This window comes from Solanum tuberosum, unplaced genomic scaffold (genome assembly GCF_000226075.1).
Source record: "Solanum tuberosum cultivar DM 1-3 516 R44 unplaced genomic scaffold, SolTub_3.0 scf00021, whole genome shotgun sequence".
Classification (NCBI taxonomy): Eukaryota; Viridiplantae; Streptophyta; class Magnoliopsida; order Solanales; family Solanaceae; genus Solanum; species Solanum tuberosum.
Genome location: NW_006238947.1, coordinates 727,197 through 745,975, shown reverse-complemented (window position 1 = coordinate 745,975; position 18,779 = coordinate 727,197). Strand labels below are relative to the sequence as shown.

The window sequence follows — 18,779 nt, the reverse complement described above, 5'->3', positions numbered from 1 at the left end:
ATTCGATATTTGTAACACTTGTAATGAAAACAAAGGTTTGCACAATGCTAGTTAAAATGCTGAATTTGTTGGAAGATTGAACACTATGATCTCTACTTGGTTTTTTCTAATGTAAATGGTACTAAAAAGAGAAAAAAAAACTTACCTGTTTCTGCATTTACTTATCAACAATGGGAAGCCGATGGCTTCTGCCTTGTTCAGTTTATCGTGAGCTCGTCTAAGTCTTAAACAACTAGGTATTACAGAAAAATGTGAAGGCGAGAACAGAATATTATCGATTTGATTCCTAACAAACAATTTATGTCAGGTCTCTAAAGAGATTCGTTTGACGTCCAGCTTTCAGTGGTAGCCCAAAATTTTGATAAATTCTGATTTCACCTCCCAAACTTGCTGTCACAATTACCATCCCCCATGCTGTTGCTTGTATAACATTGCTGCCGTGGCTATTACTACCATCCTGAGACCAAGAGGAGGACCAAGATTGTGATCGGGAGCTGCTGGACGCAGATATAGAAGGTGAATCACCAAATCTATTTGATGAAGAACCTGATGCAAATGATTCTCCGTGACCATTACCAAAATCTGAACGAGAGATTTGAGCTAAGTCTTCCTCTTCATGACTACTTTGAACTCTCTCCAATGTATTACTTTTGTTAGGTAGAGGTGGCGTATGCCTTTTACTATTTGCCACATCCGAGTTTTCTTTTGTTGGAGAACCTCCGTTAGGATACTGGGGTGGGAGGAAACGTTTCGAATGCCTTTTTGAATGCATCTCTACAAGTGGTGCCTCATTCTTTACACTACCTAGCCATGGTATGGCAACTGAAACATCTTTACACTGAAATCGCTCGTGAGCTTGAACTGAGATTGAAGTTCTAACTTTTCCCCTGGGGCTCTTAGGTTCTTCTCTCTTCCATATGTACACATGAGAATCTTCACTAGCACTTATGACATACTTTCCATCTGAACTAAACGAAGCTGCAATTTGGCTACTTGTATTTCGGAAACCTGATGCCACCACAAAATAGAACATTTTGTTACATGGATGTTGTTTTGAACTCTCGAAAAGAGTAAATAGTAGAGAAAATACCTCTAAACTTATAGATCATATCTGATCCGTCAAAAATTCTGATACGAGAATCAGCTGAAGTTATAAGCACTTCTGATGGATTCCATGGAGCAAACTGGAAATAAATATGTTCAGCTTTCAATAGATCTTGAAGAAAAGAAACCGTACATCGAGACAGTACCTCTAGAAGAGGGTAAATACCTGTAAACCAGTGACCTTCTTGAGTTGAGAATTCTTCTTAGGTTGAATTTCGATATTGTCTTTTTGTTCCAGTTTGCATTCTGAATAATAAACACACATTGGAAATCAGCTACTGTTTCCGCGGTAATTATCAAGTTGATAAAAGATGGTATGTTATGCATTACATACCAGAAGTATTGTACATACGACAGCTTCCTTTATGTGAGCCTATTAAAGCACCCTTCAAGAACGAAAAAAAACCCGAAGAATTCATTGATACTGTTAACCTTACTTGAACAGGATCTATTCTATAAGCTCGTACCACTGTATCCTTGAATTCTAAGGAGTCGGGAAATTTCCTGTGGGACTACACTGAGTATGTTGTTGTGTATAGCAGGGAGGGTATGTAATAGCAGGAGTTAATGTACAATTGGAGTATTATGGCGCGTGTTTGGCGTAAGCTTTAGTCTAGTGAATGTTCGAATATAATACAAGTAAAATAGACATATCTACCTGGCCATCAGGGGTGAAGCAAGTAGCAGTGACCATTTCATGAAGATCAGTCCAATCTACAACTTTTCGATCAGGTATATTCCAAATCCGAACCTTTGCATCCAGAGAACCGCTGATGAAGTAGTCATCGTCCATTGGATTGATCTGTATGCAAGTTACTGCCAGACCATAAGCTCATCAGATGCAAATAACGCGAAGGAATCATCATATTTAAGTCTAAATTGACTAGCTGCATCTCACCATAGTCATTGTGCGCGAACATTTTTAAGCAACTCTGAGTTTCAACATCCCATAGCCTGACAGTCTTGTCTATCGACGATGAAAGCAGTTGCTGCATTCAAGTTTCACACTCCATGTTATGTATGTTTAAAACATGATATAGTAGATATTATTCGCTTTGTTTGCAGTAAACAACGCGATTTTGTGCTAGTTAACTGAAATGAAAGTGGAGGAAACTGACCTGAGATCTTGACCAAGACAAGTCCAACACATCATCTTGATGACCTTTAAGAGTGCATATTGGTTTCTCCGAAAGAGCAAAAACAGTTTCTGGTACGTTGACATACTCCGGAATTGAGTTGCCCTTTTTCTTATGTGATACCTTCCCCTTCTTCCTTCTTTCTGATGTAATATGTCCAGTCTCCGGAAGAGGAGGCCGGTCTGAATTAGACCTAGCAATTGGATGAACAGGGGAGGCACTGAATGAGCCAGTCGTTGGATGATTAGGCGAGGCACTTGCAGAACCTCCCATTGTACCACCAACAGAGTTTAGATCGTTGGTTACTTCACATTCTTGCACTTCCCATATATGAATCAATGTATCTTCTCCTGCTGTTGCTAGATAATGTGCATCCGAGCTGAATCTTATCGTCCATATTGAACCCTCGTGAGCATGGATTTCTTGGCTTAAATGCAAAGCTGTGAATTCCTTGCACGATTTCCCATGCTGTCGGACTTTAATCCATTTGGAGGAGTTCTTATTCGGCTTCTGCTGTTCCTCAGGTACAGGTTGTTCGCGTTCTTTATCAATAATTTTTCCACTCATACTATGTGCTACTCCTTTTATGTTCTTCAAAAGAGCAACTCCCCTTCTCTTACTATTCCTAAAACTCTTACTAAGATATGAATTCGCGTTTAGCTTCCTCTCATCATCGTGACTTCTTGATCCATTTACTCGTCTCATCAGCTCCTTCACAACAGGAGAATATCCCACATGTTTTTCAAATTCATCCATCGTAAGTTGTTTCCCTGTCTGAATATCACTCAGCTTATTCCACATTCCGTTTTCATTACTCTCTTTGACTATAAACTCCTTTCCGGTGTCCAAATTCTTTATCAAGAAAAAAGAAGCAAATCCCACATCAGGATTCCCATTTGATAACAAATCACTCCCATTTTGCATCAACGATCTACTTCTGGTTTTTGTTGGCGACATTCTAACAGAACCTGTTAATTGACATGTACCTATACTCGGTGCTAAAACACCCGAAAATGTCCTTGTGAGACGTTGTTTAGAAATGTCACCAATTAAATCCTCTTTCCTTTTCTTTGTATTTACAGAAAAGTATTGTATATCTCCATCTGATCTCGACCTTACCAACTTAATCGGTTGTATAGTTACAGGCTCACGTTCTTGATTTAATCCTTTTACACGCGAAGAATCATTCATCTTAGATGTTTTCGTGTCCTTGATTTTCTCAACCTTTCTTGAAATAGCCCTTACAATCTTGGCACTTTTCAACTTGAGGAGGTCCTTATTGCTTGACAATCCCATACCTTGTAAGAGGCGTTTACGACGTTCCTTAATATCCCCTGGTTCAGCCATCCACATTCCATAGTCCGCACTGCTAAATGAATCAGAAACTGTTTCAATTTCAATTCCTTGGAATTTCTTGATGGAGGCTGAGGAAAGAGTCGAAACAAAGGAGAGACGACTGTCTTCGTATTCATTATCATCATCTGATCCTGAGGATCCTAAGTCAAGGGGGATGGCTGTGGAGAGACGATCACGAGACTCAAAGAAGTTGTCATCGTCATCTTGATCGTCTCCAAGACCATCCCAGTTCATCGTTAACGTTCTCCGATGATCCATCGTAGCACATTGATAGTAAAAAGATGAATATAATCAATCAAATATGATCAAAGAAACTTGTGTTTTTGTGTTGTTTGTTTGTTTGTTTCTCTAAGGGGAGGAAAGAGGGAAAAAAACAGAGAAGTGGAAGAGAGAAAAATAAGGTAAGAAAGACTCTTTGTGAAAGAGGGAAAATAAAACGGTTAATGAAATGTACATTTCCGTAACGATATGTCTTACTTTCCGTTTTAGTCTGTTTGCAAAAAAAATTATATTATTGTTTTATTCCACCATCACTTCTTGTTGGTTGTGTTTAGGTTATTGCATTTTTGTGGTTTATTACTGTACGGTCTGCGTACGCTCAACTATCTCCAAACTCCACTAAGGAGATTTCACTGGGTATCACAATGTTGTTTTAATAACCATTTAATGTAAATTTATCACGTGACATATCTAAAATCACAAGATTAAAGAGCATTTAATATATACTATGTATCTTTAATTTAAGACAACAAAATTTAAAAAAATTTCTTTACTTTTTAAACTTTGTGTCAAGTTAAAATCCAGATAATCAAATTGAAAAGGAGGGAGGATTACATCTCCTCACGTTGGCATTTAGGTTATCATGTCTTTGCATTTGTTGATTTTTTTGTGTTTAAATTTCTGACATTCTCTTTATTCCTACCCAATCATAAATCATTTTATTATTTTATTTTATGATATGCCTAGGATATGAAGAATTGGAAGGTCGTGCATTAAAAAAGTTTTTTTTTTTCTAATCTTTTGGAATTTTTTTTAGTACTATAATTCTGGCAACAAACTTGTTGGTAGTTATGTAGGCAATAATTAATTGTATTATTAGCATAATATAGTTGTCCAAGTGTTTGAAACCACAATTTGTACCACGAATTATTTGCATGTATTATAAAGTTTATGATTATAGCTAAACTATATGTGGTGATGTTCTATTCGTCGATTGTTACATAGAATGAATTTATTAATATTTGATTTGATTTGATTTGATTAAAAATAAATAGGAGATAAAATCATATCAAATCGATCAACCTTATACACAATTTTTTATAACTATATTCAAATCGATCAACTTTATACACAATTTTTTTTATAACTATATATATAATACGTCAATTAATTTTTGTGAAAAAAACATAAATACTTTAGATCTTTTTATCAAAATTTTATTTATGTTTACTAGGCTATTGAAATTTACGCTTTATAAAGTTAATTACTTAGTTTGTAAATCTTAGACATTTTCTTCATAAACTAAAAAAGCTATAGCCATCGCCCATCATAATGACTGATTATAAGTTGGAAGAATATTGAATATTCCTTATTATATATTTGATTAATTTTTAATAAATAAAACTAATTATATGAATTTGATTTTAACAAAAAATCGGGCAAATCAAATCTTGAACACCTCTAACTGTCAATAATTAAAAAGATTGTTTCCACCTGAAAACAAAAATGTAATAGAAAAGTTAACTTACATAAATATATATCATTCGAACATCTAATTTATCAGTATGATTAAAATTTATAACAACAATATATTTAGTATAGTCTTACGAGTGAGATATAAAAAGGATAAAATGTGTGCAATCTTAAGATTACTTATTAGTCAGTGTAAGTTCCAATTCTCTTCCTTTTAGATTAAGAAATGACCGGTAATAAAGAACTTTTGATATATAGTAGTAATAGTTATTTTTTAATTAATTCGATTTGATCGATTTTAATCTCTCTTTTTTTACACCTCTACTTACTTCTATAGGAAAACCTTTTTGAGAAAAAAATAAAAAGTGTAAAGGAGAAAGAGTCGTTATATTTTGGGAATCTTTTCTTTACTTTACTTTTTATAAACTACATAACACCTTGATTACAAAAGAAGATAGGTGACAATACAATAAAGTTGTATGTTTATGCCTACCTCTTTATAGTTTCTTGGTCTTTACTTCACCCCCCCACCCCCACCCCACCCTCACACATCTCTTTTTCTAACTTTAATCTAAGCAAAAAAAGTTAAAATCACAAGAAAAAACATGAAAACATCCAAACTGAAAAAACAAAATAGAATCAAACTCTATTAATATCTCCTTCCATCACGTTATGATGCTCGAATTATCTAATTTTCTATCACACTATATTATTAACAATTTAAAATATTTAAAAGACATATAAACTTGTCATAGAAAAAACTAACTCTTAAAATAATAGTTTAAATCATATAAAATGGAACAGATGGAAAAAGAATATGTTTAATTTCTTCTCTATCCAACAATTAAAAAATAAAAGATATACCACATTGACTAATATATGGTTCTAACAAACGACATATTAAAATAAAATAGGTTAACTAAAGATTAATTTTTTACAAAAATCTATTATGTAATAATTCTCTTGTTGGTATGGTGTTGTTGATTAATTTCTTGATTTTCCGGTCAAAATCTAGCGGTATTGCGATGACGATAATCGTTCCATATTCTTATATTTCTTTCCCCTCTTCTTGGTGGTGATGAAGCTTTTCGTTTAATACCACTATAGTTGCGTCTTGGTGCATCAGGACATGTTGTCAAAATTGGAATTTTCGATTCCAAAGAAGTTGGAGTCCTAAATCCATCATTATCATCTTCTAGTAGTACTAGATTGTTGACAACATCATCTTCAACGTGTTGTATATCTTCTAGTATCAATTCGTCTTCAACGTGTTGTATAACTACACCATCTTCTGGTAGCAATTCGTCTTCAACGTGTTGTATAACTATTGTCTCGTTAACACCACCATCTTCTAGTACCAATTCATCTTCAACGCGTTGTATAACTATTGTCTCGTTGACAACACCATCTTCTTGACGATGATTTTGATTAGAAACTTGATGCAATATTACTATGTTGTTAGTGTTCATTGTAATATCTTGACACCCTTTTGGATCTTCTTGCAATACCATTATTTTCTTGATTCCTATAGTAATATCTTGACACTCTTTTGGATTATTTTGGTGCAATATTTCTTTTTTGTTGGCATCGTCATCTTTTTGTTCATCCATTATAATATCTTGACACCCTTTTGGATCTTGATGCAATATTACAATTTTCTTGGTATTATCATCTGTTGTAATATCTATACACCCTTTTGGATCTTTAAAAGTGGGTAGTTGTTGGTTTTCACTAGAATTGCTCTCATCAAAATTTGACATATCCAATCGTGAACAAGAAAGGGTCTTGGGGGTTAAAAATAGGGTTTTTTTGCTGATGTATTATAAAGAGGAGAATAGGAATAGGAATAGGTGCAGTAGTTACATTAGAATTAGGAGAAGAAGAAGAGTTTTTTTTTATCAAATAAAAGTTACCAAATATTTTTGGACCTAGCTAGCTATAGCTCTTTTAGTTCTAATTGATGGTAATTTGTGTATAGTTTCACTAGTTTGAAGAGGAAAGGGAAAGAAAGAAAAAAAGGAGGAATAAAGAAGGAAAATAATTATTACGTTTTATATTAAGGTTTATAAAATAATTTTGGGTGAAGGATCCAATGCATACAAACTCTCATAAAATTCTTCTTTTTAATTGTTTTTGGGTGAAGGATCATAATAGTATTTGTTGTTTTGGTCATGAATATGACTTTGTAATATAGTATTAATTTCTTTTATCTCATTTTTATTTTTCACGTATTTGCTTTTTAAATGTCAAACTTTATAAGTTGTGATAAATGTATTGTTTTATTATATTAATATTTAAAAAGAATACAACTTAATTATAGTATTTTGTGTATATATAGTTTTCAAATATCTATATAACTTTTAAATATTGAATTAATCTAATTTAATTTAGCTTTAAAAATTAGTCAAAATTAACTCTTGTAAAGAGAATTGTGACAAGTAAAAGTGAAGGGATAGTTATTTCTTTTATTTTTTTTCATTTTTCTTTTTATTACTTCCATTCAATTTGTTTGTCCAGTTTTAATTTGACTGGAAGTATACTGAATATTGTTTTTTGAATCATATGATCTTAAATTAAAAATATATCAAACATACTAAAATATATTTTACTCTTGTTATCTTAAACATATCACGTGAAAAGTTAAAAGTTAAAAATCCATAAAAAAAAAACCATTCTTTCGAAACAGACTAAAATATTGTACAAATATTTTATTTTATTTTTATTTTGTAGATAGAGGGTTGATGAATAGCTTTCGTTTGGTTTTCTGATTTGCTACGCACTTTGATGCAAAGTAGGCACGTGATTTTGCTAAGGGACCAATAGCTATTAGACCTCCTTTTTTAAAAAAATATAGAAAATTTATATTAAATAATAATTTAATTTTGATATTTTACATGAAATATTTAAAATCATAATTAAGTTTCGAAAGACACATGCTAATGGATTACATTCTCATTATAATTTCATAATTGGAATGTGGGAGGGTAGAATGTATGTAACGTTACAAGGTAGGGAAGTTGTTTCTACTTGAGCCGATTAAGTAAAATATAACAACTTAGGTATGAAAATAATGAGGAAAAGAGTAATAACAATAGCAAATAATATAATAACCAAAACAAAAAACACGATGAGTAATACTAAAATTGAAGAGTAAGATAATTAGAAATTAAAGTATAAAAACAACAGGAGTACGTGTATATCTTATCCCAATTATCGACATCCATAATCTTCTATCTAGATTCATGTCTCTTCGATATGTTACAATAGAAATACGTGTATATCCTATCGAATCATTTTTTCTTAATACTTTTTTGACCTACCTCTATTTCTCATGATTAGGCCTTCGAAAATTGATGCATTAAGTAAGCCAAAATAAGAATGTTGCTCGAAAATATTCTCAAAACGACAAGATATTCATTCATTATAATATTAATAATTATAATGTATCTTTCAATTGTGTTTATGAGTCATTATTACGATTTAAATATTTTAGTAACGTACTTTGTTAACTTTATCAGTGTATTAATTTGCTCACCATGAGTTACAATTACTAGTACAACCTCTCATTGCATAATTTTTTTCCTAAGAGACCGTTCAATAATTTGAAACACAAATATACTTCTCTCGTTTCAATTTATGTGGTAAAATTTGACTATGTACGAAATTTAAGAAAAAATAAGAACTATTAAATTATGGTCTTAAAACTTTTGATCGTAAAACTATAACATTTTGTATCATTATAAAAACTTGTCATTAAAGAAAATGAAGAGTTTTAAGTTAAACGGATCAATCAAATAAAATTGTTTTTGTTTTTGTTTTTGTTTTTCATTTGATCTTTTGATCTTTGATATTCATACTGAGATACAATTAAATTTGAATTCACATATTGCGGGATTTATTTTTTTTGGACGACACTCTCAATAAAAAGAATCATTCTCAAAGTGTCCAACTTAATATCTTTGATTAAGAGTGGAGAGATCGCAATCATTCCACCACAATCCATATTAATCTAATTTTTTTTTACCTTGTTTATAAATCGTCCCCTCGTATCCCAAATAAGTGTCATTTAGATTTTGACCTACTTAATAAGAAACTATGTGAATGCAGCATTAATTATGAGGTTCATTTGACTAAGGTACTTTATATATATCTTCTCAAATTACCCTTTGTATATATTTTATATTTAGGATCGTAGACTTGAACAAAAACATAATGTCTTCTTGATTTTCTGAAACGAAATTTAGTTTGGATTAAATTAATTTAACTAAAATGATATTTATTTTTGGACGGAGAATATATATGAGATTAAGTTTTGTTTAGGCTCATCAATTTCTCTATTAGAATGTTGGGCAAGCGATGGGAAATTAATTGTATTCAGTACGAACAAAGTGAAAATTTGTTAATTAATTCTTTCATGGCTATTAGTATTTAGTAGTATACTCGATTATTATTATGGTTATTCCAAATGGGAATCGATCTCCCATTCCGAATGGTTACTAGGCCGGATGGGAAATCTCTTCTCTTTTATTTTTAACATGACTTTTTGATTATTACTGTGTTTTTTTCCATACTTGATTTGGATATACTTTATTATTTTAGCCGAAGGATTAAAAATACATTCACAAGATAGGGATAAGATTGCATACACACCATCAAAGGTGGCTTAACTATAATGCAACGAGAGCAATAGCTTGGGCCCATATTTTCTTAAAATTTGAAACTAATAAAGCAATTGAGTTCGACTGAATTCGTAGAGGTCCACTCTAGCTAGTTCCGCCCCTAATTACTTGCTATGACCTATCGTTTATTTGAAATATATAAAGCATAGGATTCTGCAATGAAAATGGAATCAGTTTATTTGCTACTACTAGTAGCAAGTACATATTTAATCATGTATGTACAAGTGCACTTGCGTCTACACTCATGGTCCTGTATTTTTTTTCAAAAGTCGTGTTTTTTATTGTTTGAATTTGTGACTTTCTAATCATTGAAAAATATATTTCAGATGTTGAAATGATTTTACAAATAAATAAGTATAGTTTTAACTTTAATTTTATATGTCATAATGTGTGTGTATCAATATTAAAAATAGGCATAATACATAAATATGTCATTTAACTTAGTTTCACTTGACATCTATGCCCTTTTACTTTGAATCTACACAAATAGACACTTAAACTAATATAAAATTGAACAAGTAGGCATACAGGTCCTACGTGACATAGTATATGTAGGACAACGCCAAATAGGACACAAAATTATCATGTATGATGCCATGTAAGATGAATGTGTCTAATAGTTCAATTTTATACGAGTTTAAGGCCTAATTTGTTTTCATTAAGATTAAGAAATTTGAATGTAAATGCACATCTGAATGATTAAGAAATCATTGTCTTTAGATCTGAAATTGTATCACCAAGTTAAACACAAAGCTAAAAGAACCGAAGTGTTAATTCATGCTCAAGTGCCTTTGCAGCATAACCCTTCAACATTTCAACATGAGCAGGAGCTTCTAAGTAATTAGTAATATGGCAGTCACTGGATACGAATCGAGATAACCATTAATGTCAAATCCCTATTAAAGTGAAAAAAAACTCAATCAATTAGAAACAAATATGTTTGTTCTGGTAAAAGTAAGCTTTGAAAAAGTTGTTGCTGTAAAAGTCAACAGAATATCTTTTCTCGCCTTAACCGCAAATCACAATCAAGAAAACTCAAGGTTAACAATCAAGAATTAGAGAATCATCCCCTAGTCATTATCTTTTTCCGCATTAACAACAATAAGCAACAATTTTTAACCCTTCAGACTCCGTACCTGAAAGAACTAGACTTGAAACCTCTCATCAATCTACAAAATATCATGTAATTGAAAACAAGTCTAAATACAGAGTTAAGAAAATATAGCAAGTAGTTGCTACAAAAATTTGATCACGAACCTTTGATCATTTGTGAAGCTTTAGCTTGTTCTCGATCTAAAAATAATAATACAAGTACAAAACACATCACAAAAGACCTATATATTCTCGGATTATATCCACAACTCAAACCCTAGACCAACCTCTTATTTTTTTCACCCAATCCAGGGCTTTCCCACCAATAATTCACCAAAATTACCATTATTACAATAATAAATTGCGGTAATAAATTGAGAACAAACATTTTTCACATTAGCCCAAACTCTTACACCTTAAAATTCTCATAATTATGAATTTTCATTCTCTTAAACGAATTCAAGTCAAACCCTAGGGCCACAATTATATTTTCTTATGCCTAGAAATTGAACTACAAAAATAGGGGATCATGTTGCTCATTTTTACGAAGATTTTTTATGGAAAAAATTGTTGAAATTTGTCCTAGGTTGTCCCTCTCTAAAAAACATTCTTGGGTGATACTGAGCAATTTTGAAAGTTTTTCTACATTTACAGAATATGTCATCGAATTTTCAGAAAAGTTTCATTTATGTCATCCGTTAAAAGTTTGGTTCATCTATGCCATTGTTGTTAAAGAAAAGGTTCATCCATGCCATTTTTTTTAACTTCGATTTTGCAAAACCATTTTTTACATCTGAAACAACTTTTAACACTTTTCAATTGGAGTTTTTGGATCAATTGTACTCTTTTTGCTTCTTCTTTTAAATACACCAAGAATACATAAAGAACATTAACAATTCTCAAATTTCAAACTTTATTAATTCTTCACGAAGTCACCTAAAATTTCAAAATAGTTTCCCTCCGAGCTAGATACCAAAACTCATATCTTTTTGGAGCACGAATTCAACCTAACTCAACAAGACCCACTTGAAATTTCTTCAAAGTTTCAAAACTTCAACATTCTTCAATGGTAGAATTTTTTCCACAACTTCACATCATTTGAAATTTTGAACATAGACTAAAAAAACCAGGGAACAAAGATCTAATGTCAAAAACACGAATCAAAGAAAATTTTTAAAATTTTGGGACTGATTTTTGTTTTTTTGAATTTTTTTTTTAATACACGTGTATTTTTTAAACTCTACAAATGATTTTAGAATTTTGGTTTTTAAAAAAAAAAAAAGAAATTAATGATGTAGCCGAAATTTGAGATGATTTCGTGAAGAATTGAATGTGTTGAAAATTTGGGAGTTGCTTATGTTCTTCATGTGTTCTTAAAGAAGAACAAGAAGAAAGAGTACATTTGATCCAAACACTTCAATTGAAAAGTGTTAAAACTTGTTTGGAGTGTAAAAAGTGGTTTTGCAAAATCGAAGTTAAGAAAATGGCATGAATGAGCCTTTTCTTTAACATCAATAGCATAGATGATCCAAACTTTTAACGTATGATATAAATGAGCCTTTTCTAAAAGTTTGATAGTATATTTGAGCCCTTTTCCCTAGCCCAAATTCTTACACCCTAAAATTCTCATACTTGTGAATTTTTACAACTACAAAAGTAGGGGATCAGGTTGCTCACTTTTACGAAGATTTTCCATGAAAAAAATTGTTGAAATTTTCTCTAGGCTATCCTTTTTCTTCTCTAAAACGTTCTGGAGTGATAAGGAGCAATTTTGGAATTTTTCTACGTTTGCAGAATCTTACCCGCTATAATGGCCCAATTAGACCCCTACTCCCACTATAAAAGCCTAGAACATGCTATAGCAGCTTCGTAGCCCGAATCGACTACCTTTTTTTCATTTGATTTCTTTTAGTTCAGTCTACCTATTCTTTCTCCTGCTCAAGTATAAAAGAATATGATAACCTACTGACAATTTCTCCTCAAGTATAAAAGAATATGATAACCCAATGACAACAGACCGTCCATTGTAGCTCCACTTCTTTTCTTAAAGATAGAATTATTCTCCATTTTTTTTATCATATCCCACAATAAGCAAGACATGAGAGATTGATTTTGATTCTATCCTACTCAAGTATAAAAGGATATGATAACCTAGTGACAAGAGACCGTTTGATTTTAGCAAACCGTTTGTAGCTCCACTTCTTTTCTTAACTATTCTGAATTAGATAGAATTGTTCTCCATTTTCTTTACCATATCCCACAATAAGCAAGGCATGAGAGATTGATTTTGTCTATTTATTATCAGTCATTGTGTTTTTCTCTTCATCCATAGGTCCTAGGTAAATTTCCTAAAATTTAAACTAAATTAGGAAAACATAATTATATAATAAGTAAGAGCTAATCGGTTGAAAAATGATTGAAACAAGATAAATATAAACTTTCCAACATGATTTTGAAGACTAGGAAAACTTGTAATAGAATAGGTTAAAGGCTACATTTGGATGCGCTCTTATGGGAGTTTTGTTTATGGGAGATTTTTCTCTCTACAGTTTCTATTCTTTTTATTAGTTATTAATTATGTATGCCGATTTGTCATATCATATAATAATATTATGTCTTTTATTATAGTTTTATGTGTTGTCTAATTTATCGCTGTATGATTTGCAATTTTAAGCTTTTGTATGACGCCCTAATCACTTTCAAACCCAACAAGTAGTATCAGAGCACATAATTCAAAGATTTAGTTGAACAAAGTGAAGACAAGTTCAAGTGGTGTCAAATCAATTTGCAACAAACTTGATGATAATGAAATTTTTTGTCTACCTACATAAAGAAGTTTTAAACCATATTTTCAACATTCCTATTGCTATAATTTAAAAAATAAAAATAAAATATTTTAAACCATTTTTAACCCATATATTTTAAATCTTATTTTTAACCATGACAAGTAACAATAATGAAGATTTGTTAGGATTTTGCCCTAATTTTCTCCCTTTATTTAAAGTTTATGTTTTTTCTTAAAGGAAAGTCCAAGTATTACCATAAATGCTTGAACTTTTCTTGAAAGGAATATATAATTTTCTTCCATATTTGGTTTATTTTTTCCTTAAGAGGAAAACTTTGAAACTCTATAATTGAAAACCCTTCTTTTCATATCAAAAACAACAATAGCATCAACAGTGTAGTCGCTTAGAAAATTTTGTTTATGGGAAGATTTTTCTCTTCTACATGCAGTTTCTGTTCTTTTTATTAGTTATTAACTATGTAGGCCGATTGGCCATATCATATAATAGTATTATGTCTTTTAGTATAATTTTATGTGTTGTCTAATTTATCGACATATGATTTGCAATTGTAAGCTTCCGCATAACGCCTTAATCACTGTCGAACCCAACACATGTTTCAATAGGACTTAGGAGTTTGATGACATATCCATACAATCTCTTATTCTGAACTTGAAAACTAAGCTAAAACCAAGATAAAACTAATTGATGTATGATAGTGAAGTAGTGAGAGTGAAAGGCTTGGAACTATTGTAGAGATGGTAATGAGGCGAGGCAGCATGGATACGGGACGGGGAAGGACGGTTTTAATATTATGAGGCTGCAGAGTTGAAATAATTTTCTTAAAATCTAGTGTGAGGTGGAGCGGGTTGCGAGTCATCTTACTAATTAAACTAAATTTGATAATCTGAGCTATATTTCATGCAACAAATTTCTACTATATTTACTAAAACAAATTGTGTTATAAGAAGTTGACCGCTCCACATATTAAAATTAAAATAAAAAATAAAAAAATTGTTATCACACGGTATTTATTAAAACAAACCGTGAACACTTTTTTGTACCTTAAAATTATATTACAGAGAATTCAAAATTAAAACCACATGTAATATAAAATAAAATGTTTATGTAGTTGAGTCATTTAACTCTTTTTTTCAAAATTAAAACCACATGTAATATAAAAAAAATTGTTATCACACGGTGTTTATGTACTTTTTTTTTCATATAATATATCTATCCTCTCATGATCTAAATGTTCAGCGAAAAGGAGAGAAGATGGATATTTCAGCAATAAGCGTGATGAAGGTGGTTAAGAAGCATAAACATTAGACATTTTACATAAACTTTTTGTTTCCCATGTGATAATATTTGCAATGGTTTTTGACTGGCATTTCTTGTCTAAAACAAGATGAAAAGGAAACAATGGACGATTGGAGAAGGTTGTGGCATCAAAAGCTAGGAGTATAACAAGAACAAACCAATTGACATTGTAAGCGTTATCCTTTTCCAAAATATACCTTGTACTGTACATACTCCACAATATTCCAACTAAACCGTAAATACAAACTAACTAAGAAGAGAGCAATTTACTAGTAATGATGTTCAACATTGACAAGAGTTGTTAACACAGAGCCGAAAGGAAGCACAAACTTCACATCACTATATGTCCAAACCTCTCTTCACCTACATAAAAGCACACAAGAGAGTTAGTAACTTGCAAATGCTGAAACATAATCATTCTTTAAGCATTCAAGAAGTAAATCAGCTTTTCCAAAACAATTTCCAGGTTCCCGTAATCAAAACCGAGTATCATATTTACATTTGTTTTCTCGCACAACACATGGAAAAACAACAACCGGAGGAAGAATGAAAAATTATTTGATTTGACAACATGAAAGTTACATAATCACAAAGCAAAAATGAGCATTCATACTGTGATAGGTTATCATAGCCATTTTGGGACCGTGATCAATTGACTGTTTTATTTTCTCTTTTATTGAAAATCAAGAGGTTAACAACATAGTACAAATTATTTGAAAACACGAAAACATTCATATTGATCCACTGAGATTTCAAATGTTACCTAATAGGAAAGCGAGCTCTTGAATAAAGTTATAAGACATCTATCTAATCTTTTAAAAGCAGAGAGAGTAAGGAGATCACAAATACATGACATCTAATCAAATTAATATCTTTAACTGAATCTTATGTCAAATTGTGTCACCAAGTTAGACACAAAGCTAGAAGAACTGAAGTATAAATTCATTCAATGAGATATTTAAAGTTTAGAAACAAAAAGGAAGGTATAGCATATTTCATTACCCTTGGCCTAACAATTGGGAAATCCAAAGATTTATTTATATGTCGCACCACCTTAGCTTGAAAATATTCATTCTCGCCATTTTTGACCGAAAAGGTAATATAGAAAGTGAAGTCTTCTCCATTAACCTTGAGAATACGGTCGACCTCATATTTAGTATGCCCTAAAATGAATGAATATAGAGGAACCTTATCAGCTTTCTAGAGAAAACAAGGAAAAAGAAAAACTAGAAAGATAATGGGAAGTGTGAGTAGAGCCTACATTGTTGGCATTGTACTGCTCAAGTGCCTTTGCAGCATAACCCTTCAAATTTCAACCTCAGCGGGATATTCTAAGTATTTAGTCATGGGGTAAATGGTAGGAAGTGGACACGAACCGGGATAATCCTTAATATCAAATCCCTATCAAAGTAAAAAAAAAAAAACTCAATCAACAATCAATTAGAAACAAATATGTTTTCTCTAAAAGTAAGTTTTTTTTCCAATAAAGTGTTTCGTCTTAATAATAAGAATCAACAATCAGTAAAACAACAACAACTAGAGATATGAATCTAAAATTCTCTATAAACTATGATATAGCGCAAATAGAGAAAATATACCTTACTCTCCCGGCTCTATTGGAAGAATCTATCCAAACAGATTTATCCATCTTTTTATCATTGGGATCGACATGGCAATATAAATCTTCCATTGCTTCTTCGATATCCCAGTCAGGAAGGCTTATATCTGAAAGAGAGGATGATAAAGGTTGCAGACTTTCACAATCGCTAGATTCTCCATTTTCCTCGTCCACTTTTTGATCCGATTCGCTTGAGAATCCTCCGTCAGGCTAATAACACAATTACAAAACACACCACAATAGATATTGTCGGATTTTATCCACATCTCAAACCCTAGACCAATCTTATGATTTTTCATCCATTTCAGGACTTTTCCACGTGAATTGCGGTAAATAAATAGAGAATAAATATTCTTGAGATTGACCAAGGTCTTATATCCTAATTAAAATCCTCATAAATCTGAATTTTTTCCACCTTAAAATGAATTCAAGTCATCCCTAGGGCCACAATTATATTTTCTTAGGCTTAGAAATCGAAATACAAAAGTTGGGGATCAGATTGCTCATTTTTACGAAGATTCTTGATGAAAATATGTTGAAATTTGCCCTAGGATGCCCTTTTAATTCTTCAAAACGTTCTTGAGTGTTCTTAAGTGATAATGAGCAATTTTGGAAGTTTTTTTGCCTATAGCAACCTCGCAGCCCGAAGCGACTACTTTTTTTTACCTGATTTCTTTAAGTTCACTCTTAACGATGGGGGCAAATAGTTACATTGTTAGGGAGGAAGACATTTGGGATCACTAAAAAATAGAATAGATGCAATGCTATTTATAACAACAAAAGATCTAAGATTACATAAAATTAAAATCATTACATTTACACAACTAAAATAATGTTATTGAGTACTTCTTAAAAAAAGTATCATTGGCAAGTATTGGATTTTCAGGCCTTAAGATGCGCTATTTCTTTCGTCTTTTTGTCATGACAAGAAATTCAAGCCTAACTATTAGAACTTCTGTCCACTTAATTTTTCTCGCGACAAAACGAAAATGGAAGAGTGAGTAATTAAAAATCCTCAAATTGCTAAAAATCAAGAGTTCCTCACATTCAGAAAACAACTAGCCGTAAAAGAAAAATAGAAAACTGGAATAGACCATAAGGATGAGAGTTTTTTTTAGGAGATTAAACAATATAAAGAATTACAATACTAACTATTACACATACCGAATCAAGTGGACATTTGCAATTACTTCTTTCCATAATGTAGTGATATTTTTCTTCTTCTATTATGACTTGTTCCTTAGCAAATGTAAGCCATCTTACGGGATAATACGAAACATCCCTTTTTATCTAGCTTTCCATCAAGCTTAGACATTGGATAGTGCTTAAAGGTGCAATTCAATAGTTGTTGTTTTGATAGTGGAATAACCTCTCCTTTTCTTTTAATGGCATCCACCGTGTTAATGATCATTTTCTTCTTAAATATATATTTTCAAATTTGTCCCTTTTTACTAACTATAGAAAATCTTCGACGGCCTTTGAAATGGGAAAAAAATATACTATGTCAAAGGCTAAGAAAAAGAAACAAAACGAAATTAATTATATTATTAGTACAAAAAAAGTCGGAAAAAAAGGCGAAAGGATCTCATCATCCATACACAATGCGTCTATATCGGTTCCCTCTTATATTTATCTCCAAAAAAAATTCCAAATTATGTTTTGATTTTTAGAATTTTTTCTCAATCACAATATTTTCTACTTTTTTTTTTGAAAAAAATAAGCTTAATTAAGGTGAGAATGATGTTTTTATTTTACGTGTTTATGTTCATGTCATGATGTTTTTATTTTGAAGCATGCCTTTTTTCATTAATTTGATATTCGCTTTGGGGTTCGATTAATCAAAATTTGTAACAAAATCCACTTTGGGATAAATGTTCCTCCAGTTTCGACCTCTCTGGTTAAGGATGATAGATACTTAGTAGAAGCATGTATATGAACTATATATAGGAAATGTGAATAGAATCGGTCCTTTGAATTAAATTGTTGAAATGACGATGAA

The 18,779-nt window shown here is 31.5% G+C and overlaps 2 protein-coding genes across 2 annotated transcripts; both read right to left on the bottom strand.

Annotated features, from left to right (window-relative positions):
- Nucleotides 1-176: 176 nt before the first annotated feature.
- On the bottom strand, nt 177-3,904 carry LOC102582463 (WD repeat-containing protein 44-like). The gene is made up of 7 exons (XM_006341153.2): nt 2,223-3,904; nt 2,003-2,093; nt 1,763-1,920; nt 1,439-1,490; nt 1,271-1,350; nt 1,091-1,184; nt 177-1,008 (listed from the first exon to the last, which is right to left on the bottom strand). Exons 1-7 carry the CDS (start codon nt 3,852-3,854, stop codon nt 299-301), a joined length of 2,817 nt encoding a protein of 938 aa, XP_006341215.1. The 5' UTR covers nt 3,855-3,904; the 3' UTR covers nt 177-298.
- Nucleotides 3,905-6,285: 2,381 nt separating this feature from the next.
- Nucleotides 6,286-7,070, bottom strand: LOC102582141 (uncharacterized). The gene has a single exon (XM_006341152.2). It carries the CDS (start codon nt 7,046-7,048, stop codon nt 6,293-6,295), a length of 756 nt encoding a protein of 251 aa, XP_006341214.1. The 5' UTR covers nt 7,049-7,070; the 3' UTR covers nt 6,286-6,292.
- Nucleotides 7,071-18,779: the final 11,709 nt, after the last annotated feature.

Bases quoted from the DNA above. Each gene is read 5' to 3' on its own strand.
- LOC102582463 (XM_006341153.2), bottom strand. From the start codon at position 3,854: ATGGATCATCGGAGAACGTTAACGATGAACTGGGATGGTCTTGGAGAC. The intron at 1,921-2,002 runs GTGAGATGCAGC...ATGGTCTGGCAG, and splicing joins GTTCGCGCACAATGACTATG to TAACTTGCATACAGATCAAT. The intron at 1,491-1,762 runs GTAGATATGTCT...TCGTTCTTGAAG, and splicing joins GCTTCACCCCTGATGGCCAG to GGTGCTTTAATAGGCTCACA.
- LOC102582141 (XM_006341152.2), bottom strand. From the start codon at position 7,048: ATGTCAAATTTTGATGAGAGCAATTCTAGTGAAAACCAACAACTACCC.